This window comes from Botrytis byssoidea (genome assembly GCF_014898295.1).
Source record: "Botrytis byssoidea strain MUCL 94 chromosome Unknown BBYS_022, whole genome shotgun sequence".
NCBI lineage: Eukaryota > Fungi > Ascomycota > Leotiomycetes > Helotiales > Sclerotiniaceae > Botrytis > Botrytis byssoidea.
This window is the reverse complement of record NW_024065863.1, coordinates 188,572-210,669: the sequence shown is the minus strand read 5'-3', so window position 1 is coordinate 210,669 and position 22,098 is coordinate 188,572. Positions and strand designations below refer to the sequence as shown.

Below are 22,098 nucleotides of genomic sequence, written 5' to 3'. Positions count from 1 at the left end.
CTAAAAAAGAAAAAAAATATGCAACATCTCCAACCAATCATTCGATATTCACATCACCTTCAGATTCCCATAATCCCCCCACCTACTCTTCAAATCATCATATTCATCCTCCTCTTCAAACCCCAGCCTCTTATTAACCATTCTCTCCACTCTCCTAATCAATCTATCTTCCTCCGCCCCCGTTCCATCCCAAGCTCCTTGCCCCATCACCCCAGGATCCTTCACACTAAAAAGATCTTCGGGCTTATCTTCCACCACTTGATGAAACCCCGTATATATTGCTTTTGTAAATTTCTCCGCATCAGCTTTTCCGCGTTCATCATCATCTCGAGTTCGGATTATGCGACGTTTGCGATCGCGAGAAACCTGATTTAGACGTGCATAGGCCCAGTCATCGGGGGAATCAATATAAAATCCTTTGGGAAGCCAGAGTCGGAGCCAGTTCACAAAGGTTACGAAAGCAGAGTCTTTGGTACTCGTCTTGCAATCATCGGGAATTTCCTAAGGACCTATTGTAAGAATTTTGTTCTAGTGGGAATGGAACGATGGGAAATACTTACGATAGATTCGACTTTGCTAAGTTCAAAGCCGAGAATCGTGTATACGCTCCACTACACAGCTGTTAGTCCTGCTTCGGAGAGATTCTTTCACACAAAGAAAGGTACTCACCAAAGCCGCATGTCGATAAATCATATCGATAGCTTGACGAGGAGGCATATGGATCATGCCAATAAGTCCGTGCGACTTTGCAGTTCTGAAGAGAATTCCACTTCTATTGTGGGCTCTGCCATTCTGGTCAAACCACATAGCTGGACAATTGACCATTCCATCTTTGAGTCTGATACCTGCCTCCCTGTCGTAGGCAACAAGTGCTAATCGTTCATCGTGATCTTTCTTTTCGTCAAGTCGATAAAAGTGTAGCTCGATTAGGTGTGGAAGTTCGTGGACGTGGGCTGACATTTTGGGGATCAACTATTTGAAGATAGTTGTGCTTTGAAAGCAAATGAAAGTTCAGAGAGAGGAACAATCCACATAAATAGATGGAGATTCGTGATCAAGTTGACGTGGTGGCGCAGAATGTAGGCTTTTTTGTAGGCTCCCGGGGTCTGTTATAAGGCCTTGGCAAATTTCCTAAGTCTCTTGTTGGGCAGCAAGCTTCCTGGGGACTGACAAGGTATTGCGACTCTAATCGCAAAACCATGAGATTTCATTTGTCGGATCGATTGATTCATGGCCATGGATGATAAAAAGTCCCTGCAAATATGACAGTCATAACAATCCAGACAAAATAGCTAGCATGATGACCCTACAGACGAGTCATTGGGGGTCGCGATTAATACAACCCGACTTACCTTGCTGAAGAATTGTCATGAGGGTGAACCACCATAAACCTAGACCTTGATATAACGACTTGTCTATATGGCCAGCCATCGGTGTTCATCAATGACCTAGAACCAGGTCATTTCCACAAATTCGTAACTTTTCCGACCAGACATGCCTATTCAGACAGTGTATTGGATGAAGACCTTTTGAATCACGTTCTATTATTGAAGTTCCTGTTATTAGAAACTCAACATGTTAAACGAGGAATCTTTGAAATCCATTTCGAGGATTCCGCAAGGTCAATTCAATATTCGCACTGGGAGCTCTCTAAGCTCACTGAGACTGGGAATTCGTTGTGCAAATGGATCTGAAATCTAGTTCGAGCACGACAATGTTCGAGTATAGATTTTTGGAATACGCAATCCAAGGCAGTTTTCGAGGCCCAATGATCTTTTTGTAAGCCTGGACTTCCAACGATAATCGTCCAGATTTCGTAATATTTTGCCTCCATCAAGCTCACAATTTCATTGATTTACTTGGCACTCCTTTATAGTCTTAATTTTTTTTTAGAAATTCCAATTGTTGATAACTGAAAATCAAGCCATAAATAGAGAGAAAGCAACCATTTCAGAGTGGCAAGGCGGTCACACATAAGGATACCAACGATAACAGTAAGAGCCCGGGAAGAGACCAGGTGACTATACCAATCAACATGTTTGTCTTGACTGACAAAAACTCTATAGTTGCAATTTTGATATCATCCTAAGTTCGGGTGTGGCAATCAAACACACATCCGAGTTCTTCTTAGCCAAGCTACTGGAACCGAACTATAGGGCTGATGCAGTACGACTCGGCACGACGATGGTCGCACGTTGAAGTCGTGATCTCTTCATTTGAGTGAGACCGGAAATTTTTTGTACCTTGGTACAGATCCACATTAATTTTTCTGGTAAGGCTGAGGCTTGGTTGAGTGAGCAGTGTGTTGAGATGGCACCACTCCACGTGGAAAATTGGTACCATCATTCAAAAGCTCCGGGTTTGTGCAGAGCTCAGAAATTGATTTATTGGGTTAAGATTCAATCTTTGTATCATAGTCTCAAATCATTGATCAAGATCGAGTTCGACGAACAGTTGTGTGACAGAAATGCTGTCTGTCGTGAATTTTTGAGAGCAAGTTGGCGACAGAAATACTGTACTTAAATTTCCGGTGGTGCATTAGGCCTTAGTATCCAGTTTATTCGTCGCTAATTGTACCCTACACCTTGAGCCGAAGATGAGCCGTGAGAATGAACACTACGGGACCAAGTCTATGTAAACGTTAGAATATTAGGAGAAAACTATATATAGTACCATACCTCATCGTAGCAAATTTTTGTCAATGAATTGTGAAATTTCATGATATTAGCACTCGTCTCGGAAAATTAATTAGTGGGAAGATCAATCCGATGGTCTCTTTTGGCCCTGGGGGTTTATCTCACAAGGTTAGACCACATGGGAAAGAAAGAACTTCTCAGCTTGTGAGATGAAGCCAAGTGCCAGCGAGGCTCGCTTCATGACCTGTTTCATGTTACCAGCGAATACGTTCCCGAGAGGAAGCCGTCTCAACCGATGATCGGGAATTTGCCCGAGAAACGCTGTGACCACACCCACTTCGATTATCATTATTCTCCTTGTTAGATGCAACCAAACCTAGTCGCAGAGCCACATCAGAAAATCGAGAAAGCTTTCCTAACACACCCAGGAGATATTCTCGATACCCAATACCAAGGTAGGATTATGTTGTGATTACTGCCTATCAGATCGTTAGCTCGTATTAGAAGGGTACAAGGCTTTCTCAAAAAATGAGCAGAGCCCGGGGAATCCATAATACCTAACCGGGATCACGAAATATGTGAAATATTTCAGATGCTGTCCCACAGTAGTGTAGATTTATCGCAATCATACATGACACCGATCTCTGCCAAGCGTTGTCATGTTGTGCCTACCCCTCTCCATTAAATTACAGGACCGATTCAAGGCGGTAGAACAATGAGATGCAATTTATTTGAAATATGACAGCACCCAAAGAAATCTGTCAATATTGCACGATCTTGCAGTGCTCGGAGCACTCCCTGAGATGTTTCACGCATCACAGCGTCTGCAGTCATTATAAATGAAAGATGAAAATCTATTGGGGGTAAACAAACATGTATGAAACTACGTAGACAAGGTTGATTCTTGGGCATCCGTACATCATCCTATATCTATCGGTGCATCTTACACCCCCATAAGAATAATAGACTCATAAGTTGGATGGACTCTTCCAAGTTTTTCTGTGACGACCAAATTTCAAACACTAGATACTCAGGTAGAGTAGGTAATTTAATTTACTTACATTTTGATTTCCATTCCCTAACCGTGAATCATCAATAGTGATACTTACCATATATTCTCCTATAATACTACTAGGTCTCTGTCTTAATGAAGTTTAAAATGCTAGTAATAAGCCTCTATTCGCGAAGGAGAATGATTAGATGTTTTTGGGTTGAACATGGTCAGTAGGTAGTCCATAACGTAGTGTCCTATTTAGGTTTAGCCCTGCTACGGAGATTTCTACTTTTCAATACTACTTTGTGCTCTTATTTATTTCTTTTCGTTTGTAACTGAAATCTCTTTCAAAAGATTGTTACCCCTCAATTGGTGGTTCCACCCGATGATTATCTCGCGGAGTGCATACGGCTTCTCCCGTTCCGAAAAGAAGTTCGGCAGGTAGGGTAGAGCAGCCACCCGTTATTATCCTAGTCCAAGCTTGTGCTGTTGAATGCTTGGATATGAGTACTCGAATCCCCTAACGCCTCGATCTTAGGTGCATCTGATCGTACACCTATAAGTAACGCAAGTTTCTAGACCGTTGACACTCCTGTCACTTCTTGATATCTCCCTTTCAGGTGAGTCTTCGTTTGGCCGAGCTTTTTTAATACTGATAATATCTAAAGGGCACTTCATATTCGAGTATGACTCTAAAAGTGCTAGTGTACCTTTTTACAAGATCTTTCCTCCGTCCTTCTTGTTGCAGATACTTCATTGATATACTAGTAAATTGATTCATTATTTTTATGTTTAGTAGTATCGATTTCACATGTTAATTCTACACCCTTGACCCTTTGAAAGTACCTGGAAAACTCAGGCGTTTGCTGCCAAAAAAAAAAAAAACGTTGAACAAGTGTACAGCAGTAGACATATACAAAAAAGGAAGAGCAGTCTGGATTAGGTTGGAATAGTCATTTTATGGTGTGCGACACACCGTTCGATATTGTGTGATGCGATCTAACACCATAGTTCGGCAGTAGGCATGGTGCATGATGCATTAATCTCGTGGCTCAAGTGCATTGTGAGAAACAGCCTTCTCCCCAGAGCTCTACAGTCTCAATTTCATGGAAATTGCCGTCTATAAAATGGGAGCTTTGCAATTTGTTATTATATAAGATCCCTCTTCTCGAAGCAATGCTCCACGTCTCTTAAACCCTTCCATCCAGATTCAATTCCTCTTGTCCCCATTGAACCACGATACTTATGCGAACCGCTCAATCAAAACCCTCCACAAGCACCGTTGTCATGTCTAACTTGAGTCAAGGCTCCAATTTGGCGGTCCAAGGCTCAAAGGTGGCTGGGTCAGTAATCTTTCTTTTTAAATCCGTTTCCCTTTCATAGATTGTACATTGCACTCCGGAATCACATATACCAAGGTCTTCTTTCGACGGTTTTCAAGCTTCGTTAAAGACCCATTCTCATCTAGCACTTTTGATGCCTTGCTTTATTCCTTGCTGGATACTTGCTGGGGTCAAGTCTTTCTCTTCTCGTTATCATCACTCGGCCCCTTCGCTTTAGAGCCTAAAAAAATAGCTTTGCCAGTTATACACTTGATATCACCATTGATATTCCTGTCACTCTTTATATGTTAATCGTTTCCTTCAGCTTCTCTCCCAGTCTCAAAGCAAACCAGAAAGTCTAACACTCTTGTATCCAACTAGAACAAATGAAACTTATACTCCGCCGAGGTATTCCAGTTCCGTACCCATCTCGACCGAAACTAACAATACCTCATCACTCTATGCTTACCGCATAGATCGCTACCTTTCTGATCCAGATCATTCTGTCCCCCATACCTCGCCTTCTATTATCGGCCACGAGCCGTGCAGCGCAAAAAACACCGAGCTTCGCAGGGAAGCTATCGTAACGGACCTCAAAAGATGTATTACCGAGTTCCGTGACTAGCTGTGACACATGGGGGAACCTTGGCTTCGTAGTAAGCTGCCATTCAGAGAGCTTGCTTTGAGAGAGGAATCAGAATGGGCATATCGATGGCAGTAGCGAGTAAACACAAAGATTGAACTCGAAGCATGGCTATGGAGAGGAGTTTTCTGGACTATTTATGGCTTGAAAGTTGTTCCTATAGGTCGGGCCACTGATTTTGAGGCAGAAAAAATGGTTCTTTGGGCAATCTAGACACGAGTTTCTTTTGGGAATTAGTTCGGCTTGCCGAGTGTCTGAACTTTAATTCTCCGACATACTTGTAGCTCTATATGCCACATGTATCTCCAAAATCTCTTCCTGATCCCAATTTGAGATCCATAGATGCGCTATTATTTCCTTGTTGACGGTTGTGTTCAATCAGTCGTCAGATCGCAGCTCGTTCAGTTCATCTTTGGCGGGATCCCAATTTGTTTCTCTGTTTTGATCCTTGATTCATCAATTAGTGGTCGCAAAAGAAGCAGCCTTAGTATGATGCGCGCAAAATAATTGTTCTAAAGGCTTGAAGTCAATCGAGATTCTTTGTTGGTTAGAATATTCTGAGCCCAAGGCCCATTTTAAAGTATTCATAAGTGTCACCGCCAGTAGATTACCTTTTTATTCAATTCAAAAAAGCTTTTGTGTCAGGAGAGTCTTATCCTGTCGTCAACCAATGGAACGAATGCTGTTGATGTAAGAAATATTGACGGTGTGGCTGACGGTAAGATGTAGAGGTAACGTGTTCCGATAGCTGAGGTTACATCGGCAGCTTGTATGAATCAGTGGAAAACATACTAGAATGATTCTCAGTCAAAGCTTTGACTGCAACCAATTAATCTATGTCTCTCCGAGTTGTCGCGTGAATGAATCAACTTTTTATGATTCGTGAGTTTTGATCCTATCCACACAAGCTTCAAAAACATGAGAAACACAAAATTCTTTCATCCTCAAAGTTTCTGGATATTTGACCCTAGGCAAAGTTAAAAAGAAAAGAAAAGAATAGAAACAACATATCATGATATCTTCGAACTCTCTACTCATAGAAATGTGACGGGTAATCTTGATATAGATATATTCGAGCAGTAAAAGTAATGGTGACTGCATCCATCTTTGTGCTAAAAAGTATTAAAGTGTGATGAAACGGTAGTGGAAAAACACTCGGAAGTATTTATCCGCGTGTGTTAGTTTAGATAGGTGTGAGCGGGGAAGACCCTCGAGAAAAAATGTGGTGCTTGGGGGAACGTTCTTACCGAGCACTATGGTTGGCAAAATGGGTTGTAAATGGTTCGCTTCTGCCTTTAATTACCTCCAGATGTGGAGTAGAGCCTCAGACGAATTTCATTCAGCGAAATATACTATATAACGGTCAGGTAGACTCACCCATTCGAGAACATGTATAAGAACTATCATAATCTCAAGATTGTTATCCGAATGCAATATATCCTCTATAACTTCATTATCTTGTCTCGAACTTTGCTTTTGAGGATCGGTGATCCCAAAAAAGTCACGTGTACTCGCTCGTTGATACTCATACCCTCATTAAAACTACGAATCCCACCTCACTTTACATTATGCCTGGCCAAAATTCCGAAATTGTTTCGAGAAACTCTGTGGTCCCTTGGTGAGTTAAAAATGTACGGAATTGTTCTTTTATCTCTTATTCGTTGGTCGACTCCAAGAAAATTGTTCCTTCTCCTTCGAGGCTCGTTTTAAAGATCTTGAACTTCCACTCTTCGGGTCCATTCAGACTGTCATACTATTCCTAGCCAGACCCATTCATATTCGTAGTTCAAATTCCTCTGTCGATCCGGTTTATGCTTTAATTCCCATTACATTTCAGTGCTTTCTTCGGTTCAGTCATGGCTGTATATTTACCTCTTTCTTTCAAAGATCTACTTCTCAGAGTCACACTCTCGTATCGTATCTTGCCCAACGCTATCACATGCAATCAATATTATATTTGATAGAACGTGCCCCTACTTATCTCATCCCACTTTGAAGTACACTAACAGCGATCTCTCATGTCTAGCCCAAAGAACATCTCACCTCTCCGATCTTCCTCTGACAAATCCGCTGAATCCCAAAGAATGGCGGCCTCTCGCATTCATAGCTACCTCCAAGACCTGTCTACATCTGTTCCATACGCAAAAATTGTCAAAGACCCTCAAGCTAGTATTCATAAACAGCTCAACAGAGTGGCAGCCGCCGGATATAGAATGGGTACGATGCTGGAGGAGTTCGATAAGGCTTTTGATGGCAATACCAGTGGGTTTAACAATGATTTTGATCACCGGAGCAATAATGGCTGTTGAATCCATTGCTTGGACGATGTATTAGCCCAGGGATGGCATGCGGAGAAGGGTAGTTAAATTTCAAATTTATGGTTGGGCTCAGACGGAGTAAGGAGATCACTTGTGGATTCCATAAAGCCGACTGCTATTGTGTCAAGATTCCGAAGCATTTCTTGAGTTGTGGAGGGGTATATTTTTATTGAGTTGTTTGCTTTTGATTAGAAAATGTCTTGTTAGGAAATAATACGAAAGTTCCCCTTTAAATTCTCGCTTAAGCTTTTGTGAGACATCTACTCTTGAACTATCTCCAAGATTGTGGACTTGCTCAGTATTATGTGGCAATCATAAAATGGTGATAGTCATATCAAGGTAAGCCAAATAATCATAATAGATGACGTAGAATCCTTACGCAATCGTGTATGTAAGCTGCAGCTGCAGTTACAGGCATCAGATGAAAAGCGGATTTGGGTCACGTGAGCAATTTCAATGTTGAAGATACGCTTGTACGTAAATAAATGAGATCAGAAAAATATGATGCTTACCGTCCCAACTCATATGTTTATCCCAGGATCATTGCATTCACTTGTTTATATCGTGAGAGGAGTGATGACATACAGTATTGTGTAGGTACTCTTAAACACCGAAATGCTTAATTCAGCTGATTTTGGGTTTAATTCTTAAATTTTTGTTGCGGCTGCATGCTTCTTTGTACGTCGGATTTAATTCTTATATGTCTGTTGAAGGCGCTTGATGACGATTATATTGGATTTAAGTCTCGTATGGTTACTATGCCGGAGTTTCGCCCAAATACCTTCAAGTTTGGAGTTTCGAAGAGCAATTTGTAGCGGCATAATAAGTTATGCTAGTGACGAAAACAAGGGGGGGGAACAGAGTCCCAAGCTGTGCGATAGACAGTTCTTATTCATCAGTTTCTTAGAATGTAGACTTGGGATTTTGGGGAAATTGAACATAAAAAGTAAAATCGTACCAAGTATCTAGAGTTCAATGACCTATTACTCACCCCCGTAGTTTGGTGATCTGAACCCACATTGATTCAATTAATTAAAGTGGAAGTTGGGATTCCTGTACGCGAAGAGGGAGCCTCTTAAATTTGAGTTTTACTAAGATTTTCCTGGTTCTTCTTTAACCAGATTGAATTTGAAAGAAGCAGCTAGCACCCGGACGACTTGTAAACGATTCCATCGTGATCACAGTGTGTAATAGCGGCTCGGTTAAATTGAAAGTAATTTTTTTTATCTGTACAAAATCATGTGTTATGACAGATTCTGAGGATAGTACTAACTTGGCATCTCAACAATATTGGAATATCTTCAACGGTCTCGATGTCTTATTTAGAGTACCACCAGTAGGTGCACAGACTCACGGGACAACGTGATAGGAAAGCACAATTTCACATTCAAATTTATTAACTTCAAAACTTAATCAAAATTCCAAATTCCATTTAATATCATTTAGATTAAAATATATAATTTATAAATATAAGATTTAATCTTAAAAATGAATATTGAATCTATAAATCAAATAATATATTTTCCTATCAATTTTTTTGATAGGATATTATATAATCGATTGTATAAATTTGAATTTTGTTTTTTTTTTTGAAATAAAACTTTTAATATATAAAATTCTTATGCTTGAGAATAATATTTCTTAGTTTCAAAGTCAAATATCAATTTTTTGAATTTTAATTGAATTATCAAAACAGCTCTTTTTGGTGTGAAATTGTGCTTTTCATTTTAAGTGTCCTGTGAGTCTGTGCACCCACTGGTGTACCTAGAAAGACCACATGTTGGATCTTCAGCCTCAAACCACGTTTCGACATTGGATGGGTGTGCAACCAACCAGGATCCCTAATCTATTAATCAGCAATAGCCATAAGGATGGCCTCGGATGCTTCTTAATCCATTCTCATTCCCTGATGTAAGCTACCTAGGATCTTGTTCACTTGCGTCACGGCTCCCCTTGTTCACCGCAGATAGAGTTCCGATAAGAACTGTGGGAAGGGATTAGACAAGGTCAAAAGGAAAGACTTGGAGGAACCTTGGAATTCTGTAGTATCGCATGAAATTGAAATTGAACGATTCAGCCCTTTTATACCGTCCTCATTCAACTAAGACAAATCGAAATTTCACTAGATTTAATCAATGGATGAAGCGCTGGCCTGTATCCTCACCAAAGGACTTTTGATTATGTAGTATTCATATGCAAGAATCATAATATACCAGCCTCAATACTCAGCGCACTGTCAAAGAAGAGTGGGGCGATTTTTAGGAACGTAGAAATTTCCGGAAGCGAATCCCCGATTTGTTTATTGCCTGCATGTGCATTTGCAAGACATATTCAGCACCTTTCTTTTTGGATAGGCGATGGGAGCAGGCGCCCGGCCCATACTTGAGAAGTGACTGGTGCGGGTCTGCCAGTCCTAGGAGATCTGCAGAGTTGAATTTAATTCTTGCATGTTTCGCCGCGATGACAAAACGGTTTAACTCCGAGATGAGAGTGGTTAATATGTACGCTGGACAATTTCTGAATAGGGAATTTCCAACCGTTCTATCGTGGTGCTTTATTCTTAAATGGTTACGCATATGTGACACCGCTCTCGTTCCCTTTGGAGTTCGCATATTTTCTCTCCATTAAGTACTACTACGGGTAGCGACTGTAGAGAATATAATTAAATGAGTTTCTGGAATGAAGTATTTCCATTGTGAAAATTGATCGGAATCACAAATCAACCAAAAATATGATCATTGAAGCGAAAGCACAAACCTATTTTATTTTTTGTCGTCGCAATTTGGGATCTAGGTCAAACGAAGTGGAAAGGTCGTGAGCTCGACATATCCAGAGCCCTATAGGTTTGGTCGAAATTATGGAGATCCTGTAGCGACCATTGGATGCCGGTAATAAATTTCTCCCTATCAACCACCTGATACTGATTTGGTAGCCCGGTAAGATCAATTATCGACGGAAGTGGTGTGGACATCATTTCCTGTAAAACTCCCGCAAAAGAATTAAAGTATATCTAGAGCTTTTAAATGGGTCATTGCAAATCTCAACTCAAATGATTTAAGTAGCGATTTAGTATATATGCATCATTCAGAAGCATTTAAGTCACGAAACGACGCCGGGTAGGTGGAATTATGTTAAGATCAACAATCTTAATTGCGATTTTACTGAGGTCCAAAAACCGGAACAGCCCAGCTGAAAGATTCTACCCCAGACAAGTTTTCGAGTGCTTGTCGAAGTTCAGGAACCGTTGCGTGGCAGAACTTACCACGATGAAGAAACATTTGATCTAACCCTAAAAGTCGTGGAAAGAACAAATGTTTGGTCGGAATACTAGTGACCTCGGACGAAACTTCTGGTACTATGTATGGTTGCTTTGGGTGACTAAAACATTAGGCAGGGTAGCTAATACCTGGAAACAGTCACAACTGCGATTATAAATTATACATTAATTTAGCCTTACGGATTTGGCAAGAGGAAATACTGCCTCCGAACTAGGGTGTGCATACCCACTGGCCACTGAATAAAGAACGATGTAACATGTCTGTTTTGCAGACGCTAAGAATTTGAATACACCCACTTTCAAGACTTGGGTAGTATTTATGATCCACGCCACCAAAATTCCAATTTACGTCCGATACGTTCTTTAAATTTATGGCACGCTGCTTGAAAAATCCGTAGCATTCACTCACAAGGTGACGCTCACTTCTTATCAGATGAATTGAGACGGCCATCCCATACCCAAGTGAAATAAAATACCATGATTTCTTATCCAGCTCCTGATTCTCTGAATTAGTAAATTTGTCTTTGTTGTGGACATTAATCAACGGTACTCATAACAAGAATCTAGATACATTTTGATAAGATAAATAATTTAATATAGATTTACTAGTCACTTTTGTCAAAGTCCTGGTCTGAAAGAACCATTGATCAACTTGATAATAGATAGAGAAGAAAGATTTTGAGATACGGGATCGCCGCTTTTGGGGACAATTTGAACCCTTGTTTTTTGATGGTTCAAGGATCTACCGTATAGACTCAGTATCTGGGTTCCGGTGACATTAACCGGAAAGCTTTGACTTTTCCGTATATGAGTGTACCTACTAGTACATGTAAATTCCAACACATCGCGGTGACTATCGGTTGAGAGAATAGGATTGTTCCAAGGTTCCACCAACAATGACACGCCGTCTAGTAGTTGATCATATAAACCCTCATCCTCTTACTGCAATGATATCTTCTCTAAACTCATCTCCTCAAGCTCAATTACCTTCTTCAATATCCATATCCATCTCAAGGCTACCGAGTTCTATCCAGCATCACGCGAATATCCCGTAAAACACCACCATCATGGCTAGCCAAACTTCCAACACTGCCGTACAAGGCTCAAGCAACTCTAAGTGAGTGAATTCCCTTTCTCTTCTCTTTCCCGACTTTCATGAGTTATCTCCCTGCAAAAATTTCACAAAAACCAAGTCTCGTCTCTCATTCCACTTTCTGTTGCGCTCGTACTTCATCTCTCTTCTCGTACACTGAGCTTTCACACTTCACTTTTCCATACTAGAGCATTGCCGTTATTTCATACATTCGTATCTCCCCAACCACCACTTCTTTCTCGACTTTTATCTCTTCCTGGGACCTTTTACTACTACTTAGTACACCCGTCCCTCACTCTCTCCCCTCACTCTTACTTCTACCTTTCTGTTGTGTTTGTCCAACTCGTGCACATCTGCTCTACCACTTCTATCTTTTCCACTCAGAGGCTCTCATCATCTTGCATGACTCACGTACCCCATCCCCTCTTGGCATACACACTTTACCTTTTCTCTTCCAACATCTTTCCGAGTCAACAACCACTTCACACATCCACAGCCTATCTCCTCTATCTTCATCTTCCATCTCCTATCCTGCACTTCCTTTTCAGACATCTGCCAAAAACATGCACTAACACATTCTTCCCAAAACAGTCTCAACTCCACTTCCACTACTCAAACTTCCCAAGCCGAACAATCCTCCCTCTCAGCCAACCGCATCCAAGCCTACACCAATAACTCTCAACACTCTACCACCTACGCATCTCCTAACCTTGCGTACAACGGTGATGAAGCAGCAGATGCCCAGTACTACACCGCCGCCGCGAGAATCAACATCCAAAACTTCGATGCGGCCTTCAATGGCAATGGTGGTGGGCAGTAGCTCTCGTACTTGTACTTGTACTGGTACTAGCACTTGCTATGCTATACTATTCGATCTGTTTACACAGATGGATCAAGTGTACCAAATACGAAGAAAGAGATGGAATATCAGGGCTTGGAGCTTGGAGCTTGGAGTTTGGAAACATGGAAACAGCAACGAAAAAGGAAAAGGAAAAGGAAACGGAAACGGAAACGGAAACGGAAACGGAAACGGAGGATAGGATTGAATTCAAATGCAGGAATGGCATAACGATATAACGATACAACGTAGAAATAAGGGTGGCGTGATGGGTGCGGTTGATAGTTCGAAAAATAGAATGGGCTGATAAAACAATTGTTCAATGAAATACTTTTAATTGAACAACAGACGCGACCCCGCACTGACCAATGACGTGATGTGTTACCCGAGCCCCTTGCATTTTACCATTAGCTGCGGTGCTTAATTCTGCCACTTCGAACCACTAAGGCGGTATAACCCAAACTGTGGGATTTTCCCCGCATCATGTTCCATTGCACAAACACAAGCCCCACGGGTTCCACCATGTTCAAGCACGAGAGATCTAATCAACAATCAACAAGGTAAAAATCAAAGCGAATACCAAATAGATTAAGGTACTCTTAAAGATATAACATGATCTAACCTCATACATAACTAATACATAAATCTATTCAAGAAAACAAATCCGTTAATCCATCGCTATATTTTCCTCATACATTGTTTCTCATGTCCTTATCTTATCTTATCTTAACCCTAGTTTCACCCCAAGAAAAAAGCTTCGATCTTAACTAAAAACCAAAATCAAGATCTAAAAATGACTTAAAAGAACAAAAGGAAAGAATCGCATCTAATCATCCCCTTTCCCCCACATTATCTCAATCTCTCCTCGCCAACAACACTAGCGTACACGCCTAAAATTCGAGAATATTTCATCTTAACAAATGAAGAAGAAAATCCTAAGCGTCAATCATCCTTAACGTCCCCATTCTTGGCGCTAATTGCGGCGCCATTTCTCTCGAATTCAACTTGGTCTTGGTAATAACCACATCGTCAATCAATACCATGCCATCGCTCTCACCTCTACACTCGGTATAAATCTGTACCTTGGCATCCGTCTTGCCAACCAAGTTCTTCTTGGGTTTGTAGACAAGTGTGTTCTTCTTCCATTTACCCTTCTTGAGAGGGGTGGGGACGGAACAATAACTATCTTTGTTAACACAGATTTGGAGCCAGCAGTCACGGGACTTGGCAGCTTGACCCCAGGCTGTGACGGTGAGAGATTTAGTGGTGGGGCAGATGGTGGTGGTTTGTTGGATGAGAGACAAGAAGTCTTGAGTCATGGTTATTTGGCTAGGGAGGTAGATGTCAGTCTGGGTTTCTTGGAAGTGATGAATGAGGATGGGAAAAAAAGAAAGTAATTACTTACAGGTAAGAGTTACCAGTATGAGCAACGGCAGGATTGTTGATAACAACATTACTCTTAGCGTTGGCAATACCATCACTTCTAGGTGTCCATGGGGACAAAGATCCGGATTCAAATCCACCATTGGTAATTGTTGCCGCTGGACAAGTGGAAGTGGTGCTTGAGCTCGAACTTGAAGAAGTACGGGTAGAGAATGAAGATGGAGCAGCAGATGAGGTTGGTAGAATTGAGGAGGACTCGGCCGAGGAGGAGAATAATGTACTGCTGGGAAGTTCAGAGGTGGTGGATGAGCTTTGGCTTTCGGTGGTGGAAGCGGCTGAAGTAGAGGGGAGTACAGTACTTGGAATGGTACTAGACTCTGAGCTCAGGACCAAGGAGGATTCGGAAGTCGTGGAAGCGGGTGAAGTGGTGGGGAGCACAGTACTTGGGATGGTACTGGATTCTGAAACGATTATCGAAGAAGACTCGGAAGTCGTGGAGGCTAAAGAGCTACTTGGCTGAACAGTATTCGAAATAGTGCTAGATTCTGGAAGTACAGATGAGGCGACTGATGATTGCTCAGTTGTGCTTGAGGGGACATTTGTAGCTTGACTAGTGGATTGTTCAATATTGCTGGAAGGTAGTGCTGACGAGCTGATGATTTCACTCGATGAGAGGGAAATTCCTACACTACTGGTTGGTACAATACTGGTGAGAGCTGGCTCGGATGTGGATATAGCACTGGATGAGACCGATGACTCAACAGTGGTTGGTACACCACTGGAAGATACTGAAGGTTGAATAGTACTTGGTGCAGCGTAAGAAAAGCCAGAAGTGGCTGGGATAGCAGTGGAAAGAGCAGGTGAAGTCGTTGGCTCAATAATACTTTGACTAGAGAGAACTATCGAAGATACGGCAAATGAACTGGTTGGAATGTTTGAAGAAGTTTCAGCAATTGCAGAAGTACTAGCGGCTCCACTAGAAGATACTGTACCGCTGGAGGATGCTATAATCGAAGACGCAACATTCGAAGATAGGGCACTTGAGGATCCGATATTTGAAGTTGTTCCAGAAACTTCTGAGGATAGAGGAATACTGGAGCTAAATGTTGCGGATTGGGATTCCAAAGAAGACTGTAAAGTGCTGGATAAAACTCCAGAAGAGCTTGCGCTAGCGGATGCGGATGCGGATGCTGATTCAGATTGACTTGCAATGGTCGAGGAGGCAACACTGGATACTTCGGAAGGTAAAGAAGATACTTGACTCGAGGCAATCGAAGAAGAAGCAGTAGAAGAAGTGAGACTAGCTGATGCAGATTGAGGAACCGTGCTAGTCGCGGCAGAAGATATGTCACTTCCGAAAGATTGAGCCGAAGATGAAGTAGCCGGCGATGAGCTAATAGTAGAAGATGATACAGCCGCAGGGATAAGCTGATAAGCGACGATCGAAGGTGGACCGTTGCGTCGTGAGAATCTCTTGGCAAGTGAATTTCCTCCACAAGATTGCGATGGATCACCTGGACATGGGAAGTTGCAAATACCTCCTGGTTGACCGAGATTGAATCCATTTGAACAATAACAATGACCTGGTTCAATACCCATGTATGTAAATGGACCCCCATTATTCGCAGTGGAACAGAACAATGCACAGCTAGCGGGTGTGTCAGTAGCAGTTGGAGAACTGTTGTTATTGACAGGCATGGGAGGTGGAGTCAATGGGAATCCATCGAAGGTAGAATCCAAGAAACAACCTATTTCCTCGTATACACCAGCCGCAGTAAAAATGGATGGAACTTGAGTTGGTCCACTAATTGATGTTCCAGTAGTGGTAGCACTTGAGCTAGCTGCGGGAGTTGATGATATGACGGCACTCGAGCTAATTGCAGCAGAAGAAGCAGCACCGCTGGAAACAGCAGTGGTAGAAGTTGGTACAAACGAGATTATCGAACTGCTAGGTGTCAAAGTAGACTCGGAGCTCGAAACAGAAGTTACTGGAAGTGAACTCAAAGTCACTGTTGGTTGTGAGCTGAATTCAATAGAAGATGACGATCCTGGGACCGTGGAGCTTATAGCGATGTAAGATGAGACCGAGGAAGTACCACTTTCAAAAGCCGAGCTAGCGGCGGAAGATACGGATGAGGTTTCTTCGGACACAGTTGAGCTAGCAGACGCCGATACTGATTCGGATAAGGTTGCACTTGAGACGGCAGGGACGCTTGAGCTGGATTCTAGACCGATTGATGAGGAACTTCCAGATTCTACCGCGGAAGTGGAAACGACTGAAGAGGTAGAAGTTGCAGATGTCGATTCAGACCCAGAAATGACAGAGGTACCCGAAGTAGATGTCGATTCTGATAATGTCAAGCTACTGGAAGCAGATGCCGAGTACGTCTCAGTCGTGGAAATAGCTGAACTTCCAGAATTTGACGCTGACTCAGAAATAAGCGAAGATGATATCAACGGAATTGAAGAACTGAAAGTTCCAGATGAGAGAGTAGATGCACCAGTTTCGATAGCTGAGCTTTGCGAAAGAACGGCCGAGCTAGAAATTATTTCTATGGAAGAGCTAGCAGCTACAGACGTAGAAGAAGTCTCGAGAACAGTGGAAGTCCCAACAGTGGATTCAGTTGGAACAAAGGTAGAAAGTGATGCAGTGCTACCTGGAAGCGCAGATGTCTCAAGAGCAGTCGAAGTTTCAACAGTCGATTCTGTCGATAATGTAGCTGAAGATTGGACTGGTAAATCAGAAGTAGCCACATTTGAGGAGAGAACGTTTGATGAAGTTGCTGCAGTTCCAGAGGACATGGGGGTATTTGAGTTGATCACGGTTGAAGAGCCATCACTAACAGGATTTGAAGTACTAGCAGCTGCCGAGGAGGATCCTGGGGCGGTGGAGAGAACATTACTGCTGGTAGGAACAGCTTCGGAAGATAAAGTACTGCTAACCGAAATATATACTGAAGATAATTGCGATTCCGAAATACTGAAAGTGGGGAGTACCGAAGAAGGAAGTATCGATGAGAGGCTTGATACAACTGCGGAGCTCGGAAGAGTTGGAAGCACACTTTCTTGGGACGACACCGGACCAATTGATGAAGATGGGCTTCCTGAACTACTGGTAATCGACGTAGATTCTGGAAGATCACTACCGGAAGAAGTTGGCTCTGAGGTACTGCTAGTCGTAGCAGGATTCGAAGTCGATTGGCTGGAGACAATTGGTGCGGTAGTGGATATCGATTCAGGTCCCGCACTGGATGTAGGAAAGCCTGAAGATGTTGCAACAGTGGAAGATGGCGCAGCTGAGCAAAAACTTGGATAAACAGTGACTGTCACTGGAGGTGGACAATTTGCCTGACGGAGCGCAAGATCCAGGTGTTGAGGATTATGACCCTCCAATTTGATGCTTGCACTTGCAACACCAAAAGTGGCCGCGAAGAATAACGAATCTCTTAACGAATGTGGTGCCATGATTGCTTTGAGTAGAACGATTGATGCTTAAAGGATGGCGTTGACGAACCTCCAGAAGAATGGAGGGTTTAAATGCAAAAAGAAGGACAATTAACGATGAGAATGAAGGAAAAGTAAGAAATGGAGCAAGGCAGAGAGTATTGAAATACTAAATATTGAAAGCTCAGGCAAATTCTTGAAGCCACCAAGGGGCGAGGGAAAGCCCGAATGTTTCTTAAAAAAGATACAGGCAAATGAAGTTGATTCAGACCAGCTTGGAGGAAGATGGCCGAGGAATATCGATCATGGAAAGAAAGCGTAAACAAGAATAGTGTGATGCAGGCTTTCGAGGAAGGAACACAGGAGTTGATAGTAAGACATACAGAATAGTCGATAAGCAGGTCTCAAAAGAACGATTTGAGTAGAGGATTTGTTTTTTCTCCATCGCGCCACCAATAAAAGAATACTTGGAACATCTGAATAGATGTAAGGGTGGAAAGATAAGATTTATTTGCCCGCAAGACAGCTTCCAGCCCGTGATTTCCGTGAGATTCACCGAGAAAATATCCTATGATCAAAATATGTATGTAGATTGTGGCATCCAATGTAATAATAGACATTCTCGACATGAATGAATGAAGGAGACACGCATAGAGTTTTCAGTTCCCCCAAGTATCAGTGGAAACGATATTTCAGATGTTTTGTTTTCTGCTAGGAACTGGTCAATATGACATAAAAGTCATCTTTTGAGTGTACAGAATTGGATTCAACCTCAAAAGACATCCATCTGAGTGTTCGAAAACTTTTCCTGAACAACAAATCAATGTTGGAAACTTTCTTGAACAATAATAAATTGCTCGGGCAAACAATTTTCCGAACTTTCAAAGAACATAAGTGAAGGAACGACCAACTCAGTTCTTTAATATCAAGTGACCAAGAATCTCGTGACCACGTGTTTTTGGGGATACTTCATTTAACATTTGACAGTTGAGGTCGCGTATTTTCAATTCGCGAGTGCGACAACAATCCCACCTCACCCACCTCACCCGCATGAAATAATTTCTTTTGTTGTTATCAAGGTTTCAAAGTGATAAGAAAGACAACCAACGTGTTGGTTTCTTTTCCCACTCACCAGGTATCACAATTCCCCATATTCTGCTAGTCTTCATTTATTGAATTCAATTGAATTTGGTTCAAAAGTTTTATCGTGCGCATCGCCTTCTTCTAATCGCTCATTTGTTCAATTTATTCCAAACATTGGAACGATTGTAAAATCCTTAGAATACCTACGAATCGTCCTTTGGTTGCTCTTATTCTCTCTCCTCAAGGCCTTGACTTATGTACAAATCATTCTTCGACTTCGAATTTGTTCTTTGATCCGTCACATTTTGCTGTCGATCTTTTGACTTGTCAAATCAGGTGGAAATTAAGGATCTGTATTGAGCCACAATGGCTGACCTTGATATTAAATTTCTGTTACAGCAGAAGAAGGCTGAAAAACTTAAGGCTTTGGAAGCAGCTAGACCTATGGTACCGCCGGCTTGGGACGCAAAATATATCACAACCAAGGAAGGACATGATGGCGAGTTTGAATCAAACATCAGTTTTGATTCAGACAATGAGACTTCCGCCAACACAGCCTTGCTTCAAAAGCCATTTGGACTTGATCATGAACCCCAAAGTCGAACATCGACCAATCCAAAACCTCTAATGAAGGACGAGCTTTCGCAATCATCTACTATACTCATATCAATCGAAGCCGACAAGCGACGATTCTTTCGCCCCCTAGCAGACGCCATCACATCATCTAGTGGCGACCAGCTTGGTAAGATACTTTTCCGTTTATGTGTCGAGTATCCCGATGCTAGGGCAGTGGTTGAATCTTTGCTTGCGGATACTCTCGATGAAGGTATCATCGAAAATTCACTTCCATTACTTCGCAGAAGCTCAGACTCGGGAATCGAGCAATCCTCGCAAAAGATTACACCCATCAAGAAAGCCTTTGAAAATCCGTCGTTACCAGTTGCATTGAACAATAGCAATCAAAAAGAGGAACAAGGGCCACTTAAAGCAAAGTCTGCCAGAGATGACCCAGAATCACTACCAGCTGTACTTGTTGTGAAGTCTGCCAGAAAACTTCCATCAGTCCCTCAAACCTCTATCCCTCTACCAAAATCGGCGGTCAGCGAAAAGCGCAAACGGGATGAACCTGCAGATGCTTTGATTGTCGATCAGCCACAGAAGAAATCAAAACCATATGTAAGTGGTTCTTCGGATGAAAGGCAGGCCTAAATACTAACAGAAATAGTTTGTCATTCCTAAGCATTCAAAGAAGGATATTCCATTGAGCGAAAATAAGGATACAAATCCACGATCCAAGTCGCTGGCTTCAAACTCTCCAAGCACCTCCGAACGCTCGAAACCCAAGCCTGTCGAAGCTTTGCAATCTATCTCTGATTCGTGTAACAAAACGGATGTTGGAAGAGAATCGTCTGACAAATGTACTTGTCCAGTTTGTCATCAAGAAGTTGCTACGAAGAAAAATCTGGAGCGACATATGAAATGTGTACATAAAACAGCAGGGGAGCCATTCGGATGTTCGCTTTGCACCAAAAAGTATGCTCTTCGGGACTATCTCTATCGCCACCTCACCAGTTTTCATACAAATGGTTTGAAGTGTAATGCTTGTGGACTTTCATATCCAGATGATAACATTTTGAATACACACATGAGGTCTGTACACGGTGCACAGGCAGTCGAAGATAAAAAGGTCAAGGAATCTCCAACGGCACTAAATTCTGCTAAGAAACAGGTCCGTTTCCAAGAAGATTCGATGAAATCGCGAAAGTCCTAAATTTACCAGACGCTTTCGGACGACCATTTAATTCGAATCGACTATGCAAGATCATTTTCATTTGGACTCTTCGTTTACGTCAACTATAAACCAATAACATAACTGATTGGTGGCCCCGGGGGGTTGAACGTCGCATGTATTCGTGTACACGAATCTGTTTTATGGATTTTAGTAAGGTCGACCAAAGTACGGAAGCGCAGTACGCAATCCCAGAAATAGCCGCTTACATTCAAGGCGACTCTTACTAAATCAAACAATAGTCTGTCTATTCTTTCCTCTTTCGATCACCATCCGTCAGCATGATCAACCACTACTGCTCACTTAATTCATTGTACGCGTTTCCGATAATCAATCATATTCGATGTGTCAGACGGCAGATACAGGCTCGAGATGTACAGGGTCTATGATGTACGGCTGCGGCTGCGGTCATCGAAAACGCCAATCATAAGCACGATCGTGGAATAATTGGGTTTTCATGTGGTGAGCATATGTGGTGTGTCGCAACCGCGCTTGATAGTGTAACCGCTGCTTATCACTGGAATGGTGGTGACTAATAAATGAAAAGTCAACGGTGCATAATATTGAGATTGTGCATACAGATTTCATTACTCGTGAATGGTGACTTGTGAATGATAGTTTGTCTTCTTTTCAGACACTGACTGATTGGATTAGCACATGCAATTTGACGGTGTCGCCGGTCTGAAATTCATTTGCAAGAGTTTTTTCGATTGGAAACCGGCGGTAAAGATTTCTCTTTTTGTCATTGCGGTCGGTAAATCTCATCTTCGTCGCTTTTCAAATTTGATGAATGTATGCGTATGTGAATTCTGTTGTCAGATCGATTGAATGAGGCTGCAGGATATGAGATTCTCATATAAACTGGTATATGGCATTGCATTTCCTACCTTTCCTCTCCGTTTTTCAGTATAGGTTTCCTGTTTCCTATCTGCCAGAAAGCATCATAGTCTCCAATTTTCATTCTTCTTCTTCTTTGGCCTTCTCACCAAGGTCTTTTCCATTGGGACTCTCTTTCACTTTATCATCCTTTCTCATTTTCACTACCTACCTCTAATTCCACTTTGTACTCTTTTCTTGCCCATTCACAAATTCTCTTCCTGTTAAATTTACTATCTTATGACACATAAGGACATACGGATTCTGACCACTAACCCAACACCCGTACCTTGTCTTTACCCTCCTACCCAGGAATCAAAAGATATCAAACCGTCTCAAACATGCCTGGAAGTATCTACTCGGAAAATTGGTCCGCAACGGCTGTGAATGGTAGCGTGGCTG

The 22,098-nt window shown here is 42.1% G+C and overlaps 5 protein-coding genes across 5 annotated transcripts; 4 read left to right on the top strand and 1 right to left on the bottom strand.

Moving 5' to 3' along the window:
* Positions 1-48: 48 nt before the first annotated feature.
* EAE97_009446 (uncharacterized protein) lies at positions 49-960 on the bottom strand (the record flags this gene model as incomplete). The annotated part of the gene is made up of 3 exons (XM_038879961.1): positions 49-501; positions 561-611; positions 670-960. The coding sequence occupies 3 exons, from the start codon at positions 958-960 to the stop codon at positions 49-51; spliced, it is 795 nt and encodes a 264-aa protein (XP_038729072.1).
* A 6,653-nt stretch (positions 961-7,613) lies between these two features.
* EAE97_009445 (uncharacterized protein) lies at positions 7,614-7,904 on the top strand (the record flags this gene model as incomplete). Its single annotated transcript, XM_038879960.1, has 1 exon — positions 7,614-7,904. The coding sequence occupies one exon, from the start codon at positions 7,614-7,616 to the stop codon at positions 7,902-7,904; it is 291 nt and encodes a 96-aa protein (XP_038729071.1).
* A 7,531-nt stretch (positions 7,905-15,435) lies between these two features.
* EAE97_009444 (uncharacterized protein) lies at positions 15,436-15,708 on the top strand (the record flags this gene model as incomplete). Its single annotated transcript, XM_038879959.1, has 1 exon — positions 15,436-15,708. One exon carries the CDS (start codon positions 15,436-15,438, stop codon positions 15,706-15,708), a length of 273 nt encoding a protein of 90 aa, XP_038729070.1.
* A 393-nt stretch (positions 15,709-16,101) lies between these two features.
* EAE97_009443 (uncharacterized protein) lies at positions 16,102-17,820 on the top strand (the record flags this gene model as incomplete). The annotated part of the gene is made up of 3 exons (XM_038879958.1): positions 16,102-16,159; positions 16,328-16,522; positions 16,583-17,820. The coding sequence occupies 3 exons, from the start codon at positions 16,102-16,104 to the stop codon at positions 17,818-17,820; spliced, it is 1,491 nt and encodes a 496-aa protein (XP_038729069.1).
* A 1,577-nt stretch (positions 17,821-19,397) lies between these two features.
* Positions 19,398-20,802, top strand: EAE97_009442 (uncharacterized protein; the record flags this gene model as incomplete). Its single annotated transcript, XM_038879957.1, has 2 exons — positions 19,398-20,207; positions 20,257-20,802. 2 exons carry the CDS (start codon positions 19,398-19,400, stop codon positions 20,800-20,802), a joined length of 1,356 nt encoding a protein of 451 aa, XP_038729068.1.
* Between the last annotated feature and the right edge of the window lie 1,296 nt (positions 20,803-22,098).